This window comes from Pongo abelii, chromosome 2 (genome assembly GCF_028885655.2).
Source record: "Pongo abelii isolate AG06213 chromosome 2, NHGRI_mPonAbe1-v2.0_pri, whole genome shotgun sequence".
In the NCBI taxonomy this organism is placed as follows: Eukaryota; Metazoa; Chordata; class Mammalia; order Primates; family Hominidae; genus Pongo; species Pongo abelii.
In genome coordinates, this window is record NC_085928.1 from 29152346 (window position 1) to 29171615 (window position 19270).

Below are 19270 nucleotides of genomic sequence, written 5' to 3' on the forward strand. Positions count from 1 at the left end.
ACATTTGGCAAAAGCAAAAAGAGAAAATTCCTGGGCTGGGTGCAGTGGCTCATGCCTGTATCCCAGCACTTTGGGAGGCCGAGGCAGGCAGATCACCTGAGGTCAGGAGTTCGAGACCAGCCTGGCCAAGAAGGTGAAACCCCATCTCTACTAAAAATACAAAAACATAGCCAGCCATGGTGGCATGCACCTGTAATCCCAGCTACTCCAGAGGCTGAGGCAGGAGAATCACTTGAACCCAGGAGGTGGAGGTTGCAGTGAACTGAGATCATGCCACTGTACTCTAGCCTGGGCGACTAAGTGAAACTCTGTCTCAGAAAAAATAAAAAAAGAAAAAAAGAGAAAATTCCTGCCCTCATGGAGCTTACATTCTAGTGGGGGAGGAAAAACAACATGTAAATTAAAATGGATGATAAAATATCAGGTAATTCTTTTTTTAAATTTCAACTTTTAGATACAGGAGGTACATGTGCAGGTTTATTACATGGGTATATTGTGTGATGCTGAGATTTGGGGTATGGATCCTGTCACCCAGCTAGTGAGCATGGTACCCAATAGGGATCATTTCTACCCATGCCCCCATCCCTGCCTCCCTCTCCCCCGTCTTGTATTCCCTGGTGTCTATTGTTCTCATGTTTATGTCCATGTGTGCTCAATGTTTAGCTCCCACTTACAAATGGGACTATGAGGTACTTGTTTTTCTGTTTCTGTGTTAATTTACTTAAGATTATGGTCTCCACTGCATTATGTCACTGCAAAGGACATGATTTTATTCTTTTTTATGGCTGTGTAGTATTCTATAGTGTATATGTACCACTTTTTAAAAAATCCGATCCACCATTGATGGGCACCTAGACCAATTCCATGTCTTTGCGATTGTGAATAACGTGTCAATAAACATATGAGTGTGTGTGTCTTTTGGGGCAAGTTAGTTCCTCTTAACAAAGGCCATTGCATAGGTCCACCTGAGTATTTTCATGACATAATGGCTGACTTCTATCAGAGTGAGCAATTCAAGAGAACAAAGTAGAACTTGCAACTTTTTAGAACCCATCTTTAAAAGTGACAGACCATCACTTTTGCCATGCCACAGGTCAGCCTAGATTTAGTGTTGGGGTGTGGGGGCACCACACATAGGCATTAATACCAGGAGGAAAAAAAACACAGAAGATATCTTGGATGGTGGGTAGCACAGTGAGTTATGCAATAATTTTGTAGGAAGATGGTTCTAGAAGGGGGGGGGACAGTAAGTGCAAAGACAGGAATCAAAGGCTAGTCTAGCTAGAACACAGAAAACAGATGGAAGTAGATTGGGCAGATCAGGTAAGGCCTGAAGCAACATGACAAGAAGAGGCGGCTGTATTGAGAATGGAATGACTTGAGCAGAGGAGTGGCATTACTTGACCTATGTTTTTAAAAGATTATTCTAGCTGTTGAGTGGAGAATTGATTTTATGGGACAAGAAGAAAGGAGGGAAGTTGAGGTAGGATAGATACTATTACTGTATTCTAGGAGAGAAATGAGCTTGAACTCAGGTAGTAATAGTGGAAGGGATGAAAAGTGTCTGGATTACAGATATGTTGTGAAGGTAAAGCCAGCAAGACTTGCCAGTGGATTGGATATGGGGTGGAGAGAAAATGAGGAGTCCAGAAGGCGTTCTGAGTTTTTATCCTGAACAAAATCTTCAGAATGATAGGGGAGGTGCAAGTGTAGAGGTTAGGAGGAATGGTGGATGGAGTTCTCTTCATATCGTAGTGGACACACTAAATTTGGGAGGTCTATTCGACGTCCACATCTCTACCTATCAATATTATACGAACCAGAAAATTATTGATCCTGCCTAATTACATGTTGTAAAGAATAATTAAGGATTAGAATTATTTTTACAATATAACTAAACCAGGTAAACTCTTATAACTTAAAAGAAATAATTATGATTGAATACTCCAATGTAGTTATGATTTACAACCGGGGGCTAATTTTTTCTGTGTTAATAAAAGTTCAGAACCGTAGTTTACTTGAAGTCTGTTTTTTTTAACTTAAATTTTAAAATACTATATTTGATTTTGGCCAGAGTATTTTGAACAAATGTTTTAAGTGTGAAAATTAAAGTCAATGAAAGTTTAAATTTCTGCCAGTTCTGATCAAACCAGTCACCCAAAATGCTGTATTAAGTCATGCTCTATACTTCTGCAGCACAAAGCCTTGAAAGGTACTTAGTGTTTCTTCATATTTTTATTTCTCTTGATGGAGAAGGGTTCTATTTTCCTCATAAAAATAGTAAAATTAATAACAATTTATACAATACAGAATTAGATATGGGGGAAAAATCAAATAACCAAAAGCCCCTTTTACCAGTTGTGATTTATTCTGTGCTATAGCAATTTATAATGTTCCCCAAAGGAGAATCTCTGTTAGAAGTTTAATAAATACCTTTCCAGATTGTTTTCTACACATTATATATATGTACACACGCATGCATGCACACACAGGTTTTTTTAAACATAAAATTATGTACAACTTGTTATTTTCTCTTACAGTTATATCTTGGAGACTTTGTCATTGTTAAATATATTGCATAGCACTATGATTTATTTAACTGTTTTCTTATTGATGTACATTTAGGGTTTACAGAGCTTTGAGCATTCTCAAACCAAATATTATTCTAGAATTTTTCTCTCTATGATGATTTAAACCAATGTTTAAAAGCCCGGTTCCAGGAATTTTCTATAACAGGTGCACATACTTTCAACTGTATTCAGAGAACCTCAGGTTCTGTAGAGCTTTTCTCATCTATGCTTTGTTCTCTTTGAGTTTATGGATATATATATGTACGTATATATTTTTTCCTTTATTGTTCTAGAGCATCTTTTGCCATCACTAAAACAATGGACCTTGAAAACAGGTTTTTCAATCAGTAAAGTAGAAAATGTACTTTTAGTAATTTAAAATGATACATGAATGTGTGTTTCTGAGCATTGCAGTTAGAGATAATTGTTTTGGGACTAGGAGAAGTAGTTTATCCAGTGTCGATGATAATCTGAGTAAGAGGGCTATGCATATTAACCAGAAACTTTGATAAGGGAACAACTTCATAAAATTTTTTAAAGAAAATTATCCTATTTTAGATGTCTAAGTGAACATTTGTGTGGGCAGATTTTCTTATCGCTCTCATGAAGTTTCCTTACAAAAGCAACATTTCTAAGTAATGAAAGGCAAGGAAATTCACTTAGGTATAAAGTTTGCTAATTTACCAGCTGGATGCAACTCACTTGATGAATCTTTCTTAATAATTATGTATCTCTGGAGCATATAGTCTTACTAAAGAATATTGTCTTATGTATTTTAAAATGATAATCTGACTTGATTATGTTCTTTTTTCTTTCTTTCCAGAAAGTATCTTTATGTCACATCTTCTTTTAAAGGAGCATTTAAAAATGAAGTTAAAAAGGCAGAAGAAGCAGTAAAGATTGGTATGCGATTACCTGTAGCCTACATCACTGTTGTTCAGTCATTCAGCAAATGTTAATTGTGCACTTATTCTGAGACATACATTGCTCTAGGCATTGTAGGAGCTACTACAATTAATTAAATGTAGTTTCTGTCTCTATGGAACTTCAAAACACGTTCTTTCCATCTCTGAGTTTGTTTACTCATGATATTATTTATTATTTTAAGTATGATCCTGAACACACTTCAAACTAGATTGATATTTGTTAGAAACCTTGTTTGTCTGTCTGGGCATGGTGGCTCACACCTATAATTCAAGCACTTTGGGAGGACAAGGTGGGAGAATTACTTCAGGCTAAGAGTTCAAGACCAACCTGGGCAACATAGTGAGACTGTATCTCTATTTAAAAAAATACAAATAAACTAAGAAACCCTGCTTGTCATAGCACTGTGTTAGGTCATTTTAGATCCCTGCACTACATCCGCTTTAAGAAGGATGTTCTCAAGGCGGGCAGATCACGAGGTCAGGAGATCGATACCATCCTGGCTAACACGGTAAAACCCTGTCTCTACTAAAAATACAAAAAATTAGCCGGGCGTGGTGGCGGGCGCCTGTAGTCCCAGCTACTCAGGAGGCTGAGGCAGGAGAATGGCGTGAACCTGGGAGGTGGAGTTTGCAGTGAGCCGAGATCGCGCCACTGCACTCCAGCCTGGGCTATAGAGCGAGACTCCGTCTCAAAAAAAAAAAAAGAAGGATGTTCTACATATTCACTCCTCCTACTGCAGGAGCAAAGCTCTCTTCCCCAGTATCTGGGAGTGAGTAGTAGCTCTATATCCATATTTTGTGGATTTTAAAGCATTTTCTGTCAGCTAAAAACTCATTTATGACTTTTAAATTTATATTTGTATATTTATGTCCTATAAATTGTCATACCTAAACGAAACCCCAATAGAAGGAAAATTTAACATGTGTAAAAGTTATAAGAGGAACATAGGGTTTTCTGAGATCATGGTCTGTATGCCATTTTCACTGGTCATGCTACATGTATAGAAAATACTCACTTAAAATTGCTTGAAATAATTTTGCTGTGTTATAACTATTTGGCTTCCACTTCCAGCTGAATCCATATTGAACGAAGCACAAATCAAAGTAAACCAGTGTGACAGAACCTCTTTATCTTCTGCCAAGGTACGACATGTAAAGAGAGTAGTCTTATTAAATGGCAAATTGTGTCATTTGCTTTTTCCTGTGCATAATTGTCTCTTATCATCTACTTCCTAAACTTTTAAGCACAGATAAGCTCAGAAGATTAAGTTGATTTTAATTCAGGTAAACAGAATAGATGAGTTCAGAGAAAGGAGAGGAAACTGAGCAAGTGGGGGCAAGGCTGAGGCCTTGAATTTGAAATGGTGGGGAAGAGCATCACAACCCATTTGGTTAAAATGGAAAGGAAAGTAACAGGAGAAAGGGAAAAAATAATGAAAAGCCAGCAGAAGAAAAAACTAGCCTATCGAGTCTCCTTGAAAATATCTATTCAAATTAGAGCTCCCTGTGGACCTAAATAAATGGGGAAAGCAAGGAAAGGTCTAACAAGCAATCCTTCTTTCTAGTGCTAGGAATTATATACTGTAATTATGAATATTAATAACAATGCATCCAGCTTACAAAGCTTTTATTATGAGTTGCTCCACACAGTTCATAAACATTCTTTGTAATTCTTACAATATGCCCATGAGTAAGATAAGTTAAAAAGAACTATTATTAATTATAATGCATTGCAACTAAGAGAAAAAGAATATTGCTACAAGACATGTAAGTTTGCTAACTTTTACCAAAAATATGGTATGAAGCTTTAAACGATGGTGAATGATTAAGCAACATATTTATTTGCTTACATACAAAGGGATAAGTAGGAATATGGAGGTAAAATGCCTTACTTCACCTTCTCTTCATCCTCTTCTACACACTGAATATATGAATCCTTTCAGTGATTTTGCCATTTGACTTTCCAGGACCAAGGCTGTGTCTGATAAAGACTTTTCATATCTAAGGTCCTGAGTAAGGGATGACATCGAAGAGTAGCTCGTGGTAATGCCCCAAAGTTAATTCTGTCCAAGGCTTGCCCCAAATTCTCTTAGTTTTTTCTTTTCATTTTTTTTTAAATTAAAGGTAAACCTATCTTATTGTTATTGATCATTGATTTTTAATAGTTTAAGCTTTTTAAAATTTTGTTTTTAAGAAATCATTTCCCTTTGCTTTGTATGTTTGAGAGTCCAGAGAAAGACTAATGGGTCAGGACCTTGTTTCCTTTTTGCCTTCTGCTGTTTCTTCTCCCTGCCTCTGTTCTGTGCTGTGGGGGCACTGCCAGGCAGGGTGGGGAAGTCCTTGACCCATTTGTCCTGTTGCTCTGATGCACTCTGGTTTCTTTAAGGCAGAGAAGAGAGCAAAGCAGAATGACCTGAACTTTTGACGTCTTAAATTCTTCTGGGAAGATGAATTTTAAATAGAATACTTGCCAACCATTTTCCACTTTCTTTTACTTGAAATTCAGTGAAAATAGTATTCATTCGGTGGTATACCATACATCAAAAGAGATACCCACCTTTCACCTCAGGTGAATGAAGCATGGTAAGAGGCTATTCTTATGCCTGAGAACAACAATAATGAATTATTCCTCTTCTGCTTGGTTAGAGGGAGCATACCAGATTTAGAGTAGTGAATGAGTTGGTATATCAAATCAAAAGTTTAATAAGATAACTGGGCATGGGGTATCCTATAAAGGGAAAGTTTGAGAAATATTAGAGGTATCCAGAATTCAATATGAAGGAGATATTTTCTGTTGGCTACTAACAAAATTTCTCAATTATCTTTTTTTTTTTCCTGCAAAAACACTTAGTGGTCACATAATTGAGCATTTATTGTTCTCACAAACAAAAGTCAGAGCCTGGGTCCACTAAATAACTCACCCAAGTTTTCATGTAGTTTTTGTCAAAGCCTTTGTGTCATTATAGAGAATAAAGTTTCTTTCTCTAAAAGGCAGAGAGGATATCTGGGTATGTACAAAAGAGAATAGTGGGTTAGGATTTGGTTTATCTTCTAAGGTATTGGAACTGAATAATTTATCAAGTATTGAGAATCTACAACGGTAGAATTGCACTGGGTAATGTGAGCTATTGTTAGCCTTGAAACATTTGGATAATAGGATAAAATCAACTTGCTTTTTGTTAATTCAGTGGCATTATATTCTCTCCCAACCAATGCACCTCTCCAGGATGTGTTACAGAGAGCTTTGGAAGATGTAGAAGCAAAGCAAAAGAATCTTAAAGAGAAACAAAGGTAAGACACAAGGTTTTCTGTTTGCAGGAATCCTCTGTACTATGTTAAAACAAATTCTGGTTTCTAAGTAGGTAGATTTAGTGGTTATTGTGACAATTTTTTTTTCAGCTTGTGACATCTTATAATCTGAAACCTAATATAGTCAAGTTCCCACAACCAAGATAAGCAATGTAAAACATTGGTAAAGTATATATTTGCACGTACACATGTGTGTCTACATAATGCCAAAACTTCCAAAAAAAAGTGAAAAATTAGTTCAGCATTTAATTGGGCTAGATGAAAATGTCTGGATGAGGAAGTGAACTGCCCGGAGGAACAGCTGATAACTCACTTTCCTTCTGTGTCATTTGCCATTTAAATAGTAGAGAGTTGGTTCCAGTTTCTTCCCTTTGTCTAGTAGCTTAAAATTTAAGATAGGAAATAATGTTTCACATGAATGTATTGCTTATATATCGCTAAAAATGAAAATAGGAAGGATATGTTAACAAAACCAAATATTTACATTTGTAAGATGAACTTGCTCTCCAACTCAAATGCTAAAGAAGTTAAACTGAAAATAATCACTGCTGCCCACATAAGATCAGACTTTGAAAGCTGTGATACCTTTGTGAAACTATTTTTAAGGGAAATATGATTAGTTCTTAACATTATTTTTCGTGAACCATGCACTGACATTCAACCATAACTTTCCTCAAAACTTAAATTTTAAATGTCAATTTTGCATTTATCAAAATAAATAAATGTGAAATGTTACTTATGCATTTACTAGAAAAATGTAAATAAATGTCATAGAAATTGTAATTTAAAAACGAAGCCCTTTCCAAGGTCTTTAGAAATAAAAACCTTCTTGAAACAAGTTCACCATATGAGATGGTTCATACGGTGAAATGTTTGAAAAGTGACCAATCAACACTTTATTAATAATAATGCCAGTTGCCATGAACTTCTTTTAATGGCAAAATGCTGTGTTTTTTTATCGAAGAATATCAGTATATCCTTTAATATTGTAGAGTGACTATGTCGTATCCTGTAATACCCTATTTAGGTATCCCTTATACAGTCAGTACTTTTGTTGAATATTTGGGATCTCATTACTGAGTAGTGATTTTTGAGAAAAAGTTTGATTCCTATATGTTTAACCTTAGATATACATGTGTTTAATAAATATGTAGTATATTAACTCATGTCTTATGTTCTATATATATATCATATCCAGATGGAAGGACTGATAGAACTTTATCATTGTTCTTTAATGGTAGATGCATTTAATTAGTCCAATAAGTATATTATGTCAATTGTAACAGCACATGGTCATAAGCGTGAAAACAAAAGGCCAAGTTTGTGGAGAGAGGGGAGCTACAGGGTAAGTGCAGGAGAATTATTTTTGGTGTCATTCTTGATTGGGTAAAGAAAATAATGATTGTTATGTACCTAATCTGTTCCAGGCTTATATTTAACATTATTTCTTTTAGTTCTTATGACATCACAAGTGGCTAGGTAGCTATTACTCCCATTTTTCAAATGAGACAGAAAGTTTAAGAGGCACCATCCATGGTCACATGGTTATTACAAAGACAGGCTTGTACTTGAAACCAGGTGTGCCTCTCACATCCAGGCATTTTCATAGCTTCCAGCAGCCTCTGATATTACAGGTGTTTATATCATAACTCCTTACCATAGCTGTTTTTATCACATTTTGGTATTTCTCAATTTCTATTTTACACTTTTACTAGAAAACTCACACAAAACATAATATAGAAGGTCAGTCAGAAAAACAGGCGCTCATCTCTGTTGCCCTTGTAAACTTGCTTTATTATAATAACTTATTTACCTTGTATTTTGGAAAAGGTTAGAGAGGAAGCCAGAGAATATCTTTTGGCACATTCCAATCTATGTAGGATATCTGGAGACTTGAGAACATGCTGAAATTTAGAAATCACATCTACTGTTAGAAATACCTAAAATTTAAAATAGCCAAGTCATCATTTTGTAAAAAATGCTGCAATGTACCTATACAACCAGTTAATGTTTCAGAACTCTGTTAGCATTTTCTAGTTCTTGTAAATTTAAATTGGCAGACGTGTTTTTGAATCAGTAAATGCTTTTGTTTGACTGGCATAGTTACTGGCATCACGTTTATGCAGAATACTTGGCTATACGGAGACAACTGAGTGTGCCTACCAAGTTTTACAAAATATTTGGATATATGCCTTTGACGTTAACCTTCTAGTTTAATTATTAGCAGTTTCCTAAACTGTGTATGTTTATTTAATAAACAACTTTTTAAACTTTCTAAATATAACTCTAGAGAATTAAAGAAAGCAAGAACGCTCTCCCTGTTCTATGGAGTGAACGTAGAAAACCGAAGCCAAGCTGGAATGTTCATTTACAGTAATAACCGTTTGATCAAAATGCATGAAAAAGTGGGCTCACAGTTGAAACTGAAGTCCTTGTAAGTATGTTTTTGCTTTCAGAGATATAAGCAGAGAAAGGGATGTTACAGTAAGATTCTGTCTGTGAAGTGAGATGAGTGACTAATCACAATGGGAGCAAGTGTCATAGTCTCTGTTCACCCTTCCTGTCGAAGTGCAGGCATTAATCTGCCTCATTTATAGTATCAGTGAATCTGCATGCATGCTCTAAGGAAAAAGCACACTTTGGGAAATTTTTTTGAATGCATTTATTGAACAACTTGATGTGGGGCCATTCCTTGTGCCACCTCTTTGGCGTAAATTTTTAATGCTTTACCAATTTAAAAATAATACAAGCATATTAAATACATTTTAGAAGAGAAGGAAAAGAAAAATCTATAGTCTTGTAAAGCAACCCTACATGTGTGAGTTCATGCCAGTTAGCTTCATGATCATATGTTATTGAAACTCTCTAGCCTATTTGGATTTTAGGGTAATACATTCTTGTGCTTTCCCAATGGTCTGAAACTTCTCAAGCTGCTTTCATCAATGATGTAGAGTCCTGAAGAGACACACAGAAAAGGACAGGGTCAGACAAGGTAATCCTGACCAACAGAATGGGTCAGGGAGCATTTACTATCTTGCTTCCTCACTCTCAAGGAATTAGTAATTCATTCATTGTTTATTTAACAAGCACCTATAGTGCAGCATTGTATGCCAGGCACTATACTAAGCTCTGCTGATAAATGCTCCTTTTGCTAAGGAATGTATAGTCCAGTGAAAAGGACAAGCATATAAATGCATATTTTTTATATTGTATGAAAATAACAAGAATGATCTTATAAAACCTAGATTATGACTGGGCACGGTGGCTCATGCCTGTAATCCCAGCACTTTGGGAGGCCGAGGTGGGCAGATCATGAGGTCAGGAGATCAAGACCATCCTGGCTAGCACGGTGAAACCGCATCTCTACTAGAAATACAGAAAATTAGCCAGGTGTGGTGGCAGGCACCTGTGGTCTCAGCTACTCGGGAGGCTGAGGCAGGAGAATGGCATGAACCCGGGAGGCAGAGCTTGCAGTGAGCCGAGATTGTGCCACTGCACTCCAGCCTGGGTGACAGAGCAAGACTCTGTCTCAAAAAAAAAATAAATAAATAAAACCTAGATTAGCTGGATTTCTTGCTTAAATCCCAGTGCACTCAGAATAGAACTGCTTGCCATGGGCTTCCAGTTATCTGGCCTCTGATTGGCTGTGGGGCCTCACCCCCTACTAATACCCTACCCTCTCTGCATTTCCTGTTTCTCAGACCTCCTAAGCTCACTTCTGCATTGAGACCTTGGGACATGCCATTTCCTCGGCCTTGAATCTTCTGTTCTCAGATTTTCTTACTGCTGGCCCTAACATGCCATTCAGCCATGAGCCTGAAGTATTCTCCACAGGAAGGTCTTCCTTGACTGTCTAATTAAAACTGGTCCATTCCCTTCCCCACCACCTGTCACTCTTCACATATCACAGCACCTGCATTATGTTCCTCACCCCACTTATCACCATCTGAAATGATCTTGTATATTTATCTGTTTATTAGCTTCATGCCTGCCACCCTTCTATAAAAGAGAAACTTCAAAGCCAGGGGGAACCTGTATTTCTGGTTCTCACCATATTCTTAGTCCCTGGAACAGGGCTGGGTGCTGAGCTTGAATGAATGAATGAATGTTATGTTAGAGGTGAGCATCCAGTGCAAAAAGAGCATTTAGGAGGGGCAGTAAAGCAAACGGGAGAAGTCAATTTAGGCCTTCTAGAAGAATGAAGCCCAAATTTAGACTTAGAGAATGAATAGTGAAAGGAAAGCAAAGTGGAAGAGTGAAGTGGTAACAAAACACGATAGGCAGGGACCCCAAATTGTGAGGCTTTGATACATGTGCCGTGCAAAAGGCAGTGGGGAGCCCTAAAGGCTTAGACAATTGTATGCTCTTTGCCAAAGCAGGTTATGTCACCAACCAGATTTACAGTGAGATCCTCATGGATAAGCCAACTCTGTGATTCCTTCGTAGAATTCACTGAGCACCCCAAGGACCTCTGCAATGAAGAGGAGAAATCCAATCTGATAGATGAAATGCAGAGAAAGAAAGGGGTTCTCTGGCCACTGTCATTTAGAAGAGTATGCCACTTTATTGCAGTAAGGCACCATGATTTTTAATGTCAAAAGGCCTTGCCTTCCCACCCACCCTCACTCTCCATGTAAGGCGATAGGTTTGTAAAACGAGTCATATTAACTCAGTAACATTGTGCTAAAGTGATTTTTTTTATTATGGGACCAAACATGTTGGGATCACCACAGACTTATGATAACATAATTAGCTAACTTGTTAAACTTTGACATGGTCCAGATCAACAGAATGAATTTATTTTTGAAAAAAAAAATGATTTCAAATGACCAGAATATATTTGATTTTTTTCTTTAGCCAAATTTTCAAAATTTAAATATGCATATATTTTCTCAGACTTGGTGCAGGCGTGGTTGGAATTGTTAATATACCCTTGGAGGTCATGGAACCGTCCCATAATAAACAGGAATTTCTCAATGTCCAGGAGTATAATCATCTACTAAAAGTCATGGGACAGTACTTGGTCCAGTACTGTAAGGACACCGGCATCAGTGAGTATTCAATAGTCATAGTAGGAGATACTTACAGAGGGATTACTTTCTGTGATTTCTTTAAGCTGACATGATTATCGGAATTCAGATTACCAGCAACTGAAAACTCTGAAAGGGAGCTCCTGCTTTAAAAACAGGAGTGAGAAGGGAGGAGTGAGAAGGGAGCCCATTTCAGAATCTTTCCCAGACTATCGTGAAAAACAAAGCAGCAGATTAGAAATTGCAAGGGAATGGCAATCAGAGAACAGAGTGAGGTGGCAGCTGATCATGGAGGAAGGAAGCGGAAGATTGCTCCAAATAGACTGAGAAACCCTGCTGCACTGGACTCCACTGTGTGAGAGCACATAGTCCCATGCAGACCTTAGTAGCTCTTGTAATGTTGTTATGTCATACCATGGAGTAAAAACTACTGACCCTGAGTAATTGTAGATACGTTAAACTTTTTTTTTTTTTTGAGATGGAGTCTTGTTCTGTTGCTCAGGCTGGAGTACAGTGACGCAATCTCGGCTCACTGCAACCTCTACCTCCCTGGTTCAAGCAATTCTCTGCCTCAGCCTCCCGAGTGGCTGGGATTACAGGCACCTGCCACCACGCCCGGCTAATTTTTGTATTTTTAGTAGAGACAGAGTTTTACCATCTTGGCCAGGCTGGTCTTGAACTCCTGACTTCGTGATCCACCCTCCTCAGCCTCCCAAAGTTTTGGGATTACAGGCCTGAGCCACCACACCTGGGCAGATATGTTAAACTTTGTTTTGCATAGTTAAAAATTCTTGAGTATGTTAATTCCAGAAAGATTGCAATTAAAAATTTCTAAAATAAAGACATCTGGAAACTTAAAAAGATAAACTTTAGTTATCTGAAAAATGTGATTTATTTAGATCACCTCACTCCCCAGAGACACCTGAACAATGAATTGATGTGCTGTGTATTAATTAAACTTCTTTTTGTTTTTCAACTATATTTTAGAATCAAGGTGTACTTGTGCAAGGTTGTTACAGAGGTATATTTTGTGATGCTGAGGTTTGGGATATGACTAAACTTGTCACCCTGGTATTGAGCATAGTACCCAACAGGTAGTTTTTCAGCCCTTGTCTCCCTTCCTCTCCTCTTTTATATTCCTCAGTGTCTATTGTTTCCATCTTTATGTTCATGTTTACCCAGTGTTTAGCTCCCACTTATAAGTGAGAATATGTGGTATTTGGTTTTCTTTTTCTGCATTAGTTTGCTTAAGATAATGGCCTCTAGCTGCATCCATGTTGCTGCAAAGGACAGTTTCATTCTTTTTTATGGCTATGTAGTATTCCATGGCATATGTGTGCCACATTTTCTTTATCCAGTCCACTGTTGATGGACACCTGGGTTGATTCCGTGTCTTTGCTATTGGAAATAACACTATAATGAACATACATGTGGGTGCATGTGTCCTTTCGGTAGAACGACTGAGTTTCCTTTGAGTATATACCCAGTAACAGGATTGCTGGGTTGAATGGTAGTTGAAATCTTAGTTTTTAAAGAAATCTCCAGACTGGTTTCCATAGTGACTAGACGAATTTACATTCCCACCAACATTGTGTAAGTGTCCCTTTCCCTCCACAGCCTGACCAACATTTTTTTTTTTTTTTACTTTATAACAAAAGCCATTCTGACTGGTGTGAAATGGTATTTCATTGTGGTTTTGATTTGCATTTCTCTGGTGATTTGTGATGTGGACCGTTTTTTTCATGTTTGTTGGCTGCATGTATGTCTTCTTCTGAGAAGTATCTGTTTGTGATCTTTGCTCACTTTTTAATGGGGTTATCTTTTGCTTGTTGATTTCTTTAAGTTCCTTATAGATTCTGGGTATTAGACCTTTGTCAGAGGAATAGTTTGTGAATATTTTCTCCCATTCTATAGGCTGTCTGTAAATAAACTTACTTTTAAGTTAGGCAGACATAGGGCTCCATTTATGTCAGGAAATAGGATATCATGTATTCAATGATTTGGATGAAGTATGTGTAATTCATGTACATTAAAAATATGTCTCTACCCTTGAGTCAACTTAAAATCTTCACTTGAAGTTGCAATTTTAGAATATTTTCTTTTCATTTGTATCCATCCTGCCGTACCTAAAACTTTCTCACCAGCAAAACAGAGAAAAGCATAGGAACTCAGTGGGAAATTATGAAAGGGGGAATGAAGTTGAGGGGACAGATTTCCTGCTGAAGCTGAGTTTTCATGTCATGGTCTAAAACATACTCAGAGTGTGTTCTGTGCACTAGTATTATCAACATCACCTGGAACTTGTTAGAAATGCAGAATCCCAGGCCCCACCTGAGACCCACTGAATTAAAATCTACATTTTTACAAGATCTCCAGGTGATTTATATTCACAATCAAATTTGAGAAGCACTGCTCTGAAGAGTATACCTATGTAATTTTTCCTGGGATAGGCGTATCTTTTTTCACATGTATTTTTTTTTCAGAGACATGTATGAAGTTATGCTAAACATGAGAATCATTACATTGTTTGGCAGGGTTTGCTTAAAGCTGTAGAAAGCATGTAAGGTGTAAATATCAACATAAACATAGTGAAGTTTAAGTCAAACATCTACTCTCTGGTCTTTAACTGCCAGTATGACATGATACAAAAGGAAAACATTAAGCATTTGAAAATCATGAACCTCCCCATACTCCTTTTGTCTTCGCTGTAATCCCTTCCTTGTCTTCATCCTTAGAATAAGGAATTAAGTCTTCAGAAAGAGGTAGGCATTAGATTTAAAGGTCATAAAAATTATTTCCATCTAGGTCACAGTTAGGAGAGTCATACTCAGTCTTCTTTGTGGGTGGAGCACTCTCGAAGCCCCTTTGCTTGGTGTGTGGGTACCCTCCCAACAGTTGTACTCCCAAGTACAGGGTATCATTTGCTAGCCCTCACTCCTTACCTAATTCCCTGTCCTTATCGAATTGTTTCTCACCTTCTACCTAATTGTTTTATCTACCTGTTTCTTAACCTTTTCAACAGATATAATAGGGTTTGAAATAAATGTATTTGTATTTTTATTATTGTTTGATGACATATTGTTTTCACAATTCCATAATTATCTATGAATTGATAGAGGGCTAGAGGATACTGTCACAAAAGATGTTCCTCTAGAAGGAAGGTAGAGAGTAGAGGAAGGATAGCAGGCGTGTGTATTTGTTCATATATTTCACTTCATCCTCAAACTTCATTATCAAACTAAATCAAGTAATCAAGGTCAGAATTGGTAGTTTCAGTAATTTGTAAGGAGATTGACCTTCAAGGTCTTTGATCATTAACTCCCACAGGAATAACCAAAGTTACGTAATATTTGACTATCTGAAAACCGGTATTACAGGGCACACGGTTTTAATGAAAAGTATTTAAGTAGATTTTTTTGCCTTGTAAATAAAAGATGCAGTCTTAATATTTGCTGAAAGTCTGATGTGTTTTTAGGGAAAATTGTGTCCTTGTAAAAATCGAATCAGCAAAAAGAGAAATGGAGAGGTAATGACTTTGTGTCATTTATCAAATCTACATTTACTTTTGGCCCAGCTGATGCTAAGAATCTCAGAAATATTTTCCTTGTCTCTAAGTCTGACCTCACCTCACTGTCTGCTACTATGTTTTCTGAAGCTTTATACATCCTTACAATAAAATAGAAATATTAATCATCAGCTTTGGGGAGTAGAGAGAGAAGGAGAAATAAAAAGTGGGGAGAAACAAATGAAATTTGGGTTTGAACAGGAGCAATTATGAAAAATTTATTATTAAACTTTTCCAAAATGGATCAGAATTGAGCTGATGTTTCCCAGAAGAATTCAAATCATAGTTCTTCAGTTGGCAAAGAGGGTAAAATTCATTTAGCCTAGTCACCTTTAATCCGCTCACTCTCACTGCCATTTTAAGATTGAATGCAGGCCACCCGTGAAAGGAAAACTGCTCTCTCTTGAGGCAGCCCATGAATTTGCACAACACTATTAAAAGATACATAAATCTTCATATTAAATCCAAATCCATATCTCATGGGTTCTTTCATTCAACAGTGCTAGGCACAAGTGTTCTAGGACCAACAAATCAGACATGGTCTGTCTTCTCTGAGAACTTACAGTCTAGGGTGGTGCTATGGTCTGAATGTTTATGTCTCCCCTGCAAATTCGTGTGTTGAAAGTCTGATCCCCAGGATGATGGTATTAGCAACTGGGACTTTACGGGGGTGATGAGGTCATGAGAGCAGAGCCTTCATGATTGGCATTAGTGTATTTATAAAGGAGGTCCAAGAGAGACCCCTCATCCCCTTCTCCATGTGATGTTCAAGTGAGAGACAGCCATCTAAGAACCAGGAAGCAAGCCCTCACCAGACTCAGAATCTGGCAGTGCCTTGATCTCGGACTTCCCATTCTCCAGAACTGTGAGAAATAAATGTGTTATTTGTAAGCCACTTAGTCTATAGTATTTTGTTATAAGCAACCGAATGGACTAAGACACAGGCTAATACGATTTGACAATTAGGAATAGGATTAGTGCCCAACAGAGAAGAATGAAAACGGCAGAAGCCAGTGGCCAGGAGCCCACAGTCTGTAGGCCAGGGAAGGCCTCCCTGAGGAAGTGATATTTCCTAAAGATTGGGGAGGGGTTAGCTGGGTCTACTGAGTTCTTCCTGCTTGGGGCCCAGGAGGATAGGCCTAAAGCTTTTCCAAATGGCAGCCCCCCAGGTATTTGAAGACAAGATTATGTCTCTCTTCAGTCTTTGTTTAATCTTGACTAACACTTCCAAGGTCAAGAATAGTAATTATTCTTCATTTGACATGGTATTAAATATATTTACCATCCTAGCATTATATTTTAAAGTGTATCATCTAGAAACAAAATGTGCCAGATGAAACCTGAACAGCCTTGACTGAAATGGGATCCTCATCTTTCTTTTGAGTTGTTGGAATCTTATTGGTACACCTAATAATATGTGAACTCTCAGTAAACACATTATTGACCCTCAGTGTCCTCCTTACCATTAAAGTTTTTAACAAAAATATTAATATGTGTTCTTGTAAAGCCATACCTCTCTTTTCTTATTTTTTTCAGTAAGTGGTTTTGAGCCGTAGTGTAGAATCATACATTAATCCCTAGTAAAGTTTATCACCTTATTAGGCCTCATTCTTTCAGGTTGTAATGACATTTTTTTTGGAATCTAATGCTAACTTTTAACTAATGTGTTATATTCCCAGATTTACGTAAAGTCTGGCTAGTATTTTGTCTATGACTTCATGTAAACCCTGTTGCATAGGACAGGAAAATCAGACACCCTGGCCTTCTTCCAATGATCTCCACTGAGATAAAAGTGGGTACCTTGGGACATGTTTTCCTGATTATGCTATCACCTAACCCTTGTCAATTACCCAGTTTGTGCATAATTTTGAAAGTGAGAAATAATATTTGTTACATGAATATTTTCTTTAAAACATAGACAATGCTGTAGTACCCGGATATAGCTAGTTGCTCACAACAGAATTTTGTTTTCCATATGATGCAATTTAGTCTGTAAGATCTCAGAAAGGGACTACCAGGAAAATGAATATAACAACTTTGCTAAGGATACACGTCGAGTGAGGAGGCAAATATTAAAAGGTGAGAATATGAGACAAGTTTATTTGAAGATGTAGTCTGACAAACAGTTCATATCTTTTTAATTCAGTTTTTGAAGTTAAGGATTTTATGTATGCACCCTTTTTATTTAAAAATATCAATATTATATTTTATATTATTTTTAAATTTATTATGGTGTTATGGGCTGAATTGTATTCCTTTCAAATTCATAAGTTGAAGCCCTAGCTCCCAGTAGCTCAGGCTGTATTTGGAGATAGGGCCTTTAAGAAATAGTTAATTTAAAATGGAGTCATTCAGGTGGGCCCTAATGCAGTCTGACTAGTGTCCTCATAAGAAGAGGAAATTCAGACACAAAGAGACATACCAGGGATAGGTGCACACAAAGAAAAAACATGTGAGGACACAGGGAGAAGGTGACCATCTGTAAGCAAAGTAGGGAATCCTCAGAAGAAACCAAGCCTGCCAATACCTTGATCTTGGGCTTCCAGCCTCCAGAATAGTGAGAAAATAAATAAACTTCTGTTGTTTAAGCCACCCAGTCTGTGGTATTTTGTCATGGCATCCCTAGCAAACTAATACATATGGGAGATTTCAAAATTAGAATTAAAGAGAATATTATAATGAAACTCTATAAACCCATCAGCCAGCCTCAGTGATCAACTTGTAGGTGAACTGGTTTCATCTGTAGCCCAACTATTCCCCCACAACTGGATTATGAAGGCAGTCTCAGACCCTGTATAATTATATCCCTAAGTATTTTAGCATTCATTTCTTAAAGTAAGTACTGTTTAAAAACCACAGTACAAATATCATTACCTAAAAGTTATTACCTTCTTAATATAATAAAATATCCAGTCTGTTGTTCATATTTCTAATTATCTCCTGTCATAAACTGCAAGGTTCTTTCTCTATCGCTCTCTCACACTCTCTCCCTCTTCCACTCCCCTCCTCTCTGTTCTTCCTTAAGTTTATTTGTAAGGAAACCAGATTGGTTGTCTTATAGTTATCACACAGTCTAGATTTTGCTCACTGCATTACTAGGAGTAGTTCAACAGGTTCTTCCATTCTGTTCATTTTTATTTAAATTGGTAGACTAGCAGCTTGCCCATTCAGATGTGGCTTTTTTGTCAAGATGTTTCATAGGTGGTAGTGTGTTCTTCCATTGGGAGGCTGATTGTCTCTCTTTTAATGATATTAGCAGTTAATGATCAATGCTTAGATTCCTTAGGAGTTCAAAAAATTATATTCTAATTCTATTATGTTTTCTTCATCTGCTCTAATACTTCTATAAGGAAAAACTGTCTTTCATCTACTACTTGGTTACCCTTGTTGGTATTTTTACTGTTTAACAGAAGCAACTGAACTCTATACTGCTAAAAAATTGCTTTGGATAAAAGCTTGATGTGAAAAGAGTAAGAGACAATTAAAAGATTAAAATATGATATAGACATTTTGCCTAATTGATTTACATGACATAAATATATACTCTTAAAAAATTGCTTTGGATAAAAGCTTGATGTGAAAAGAGTAAGAGACAATTAAAAGATTAAAATATGATATAGACATTTTGCCTAATTGATTTACATGACATAAATATATACTCTGTTTAAAATAATTACTTCATGTCAGCTCCCAGCAAATAAGAAGATGGTTCAGGAGTTCATCAAATTGACTGTTGGAAAAAAAAACACATTCTTAGATTTAATTCATTTACATTGCTTTCAGCTGGTAATTGAAATTATTACCATTGACAGCACTTATGCTTCCTTTTCTTTCTGACTGTACCTGTATTATCATGATAATGACATTTTT

At 36.9% G+C, this 19270-nt stretch overlaps 1 protein-coding gene across 2 annotated transcripts in view; it reads left to right on the forward strand.

Annotated features, from left to right (window-relative positions):
* The window catches only part of MORC1 (MORC family CW-type zinc finger 1), a 175309-nt gene that overhangs the window by 63728 nt on the left and 92311 nt on the right, over positions 1 to 19270 (forward strand). The window contains exons 10-15 of one of the 2 annotated variants that reach the window (XM_054551550.2): positions 3394 to 3473; positions 4569 to 4639; positions 6723 to 6787; positions 9096 to 9239; positions 11702 to 11856; positions 17390 to 17479. In XM_054551550.2, the coding sequence (XP_054407525.2) occupies positions 3394 to 3473; positions 4569 to 4639; positions 6723 to 6787; positions 9096 to 9239; positions 11702 to 11856; positions 17390 to 17479 (605 nt within the window). The remainder of the gene's footprint in view (positions 1 to 3393; positions 3474 to 4568; positions 4640 to 6722; positions 6788 to 9095; positions 9240 to 11701; positions 11857 to 17389; positions 17480 to 19270) is intronic. The other variant, XM_024244907.3, reaches the window with a different exon arrangement.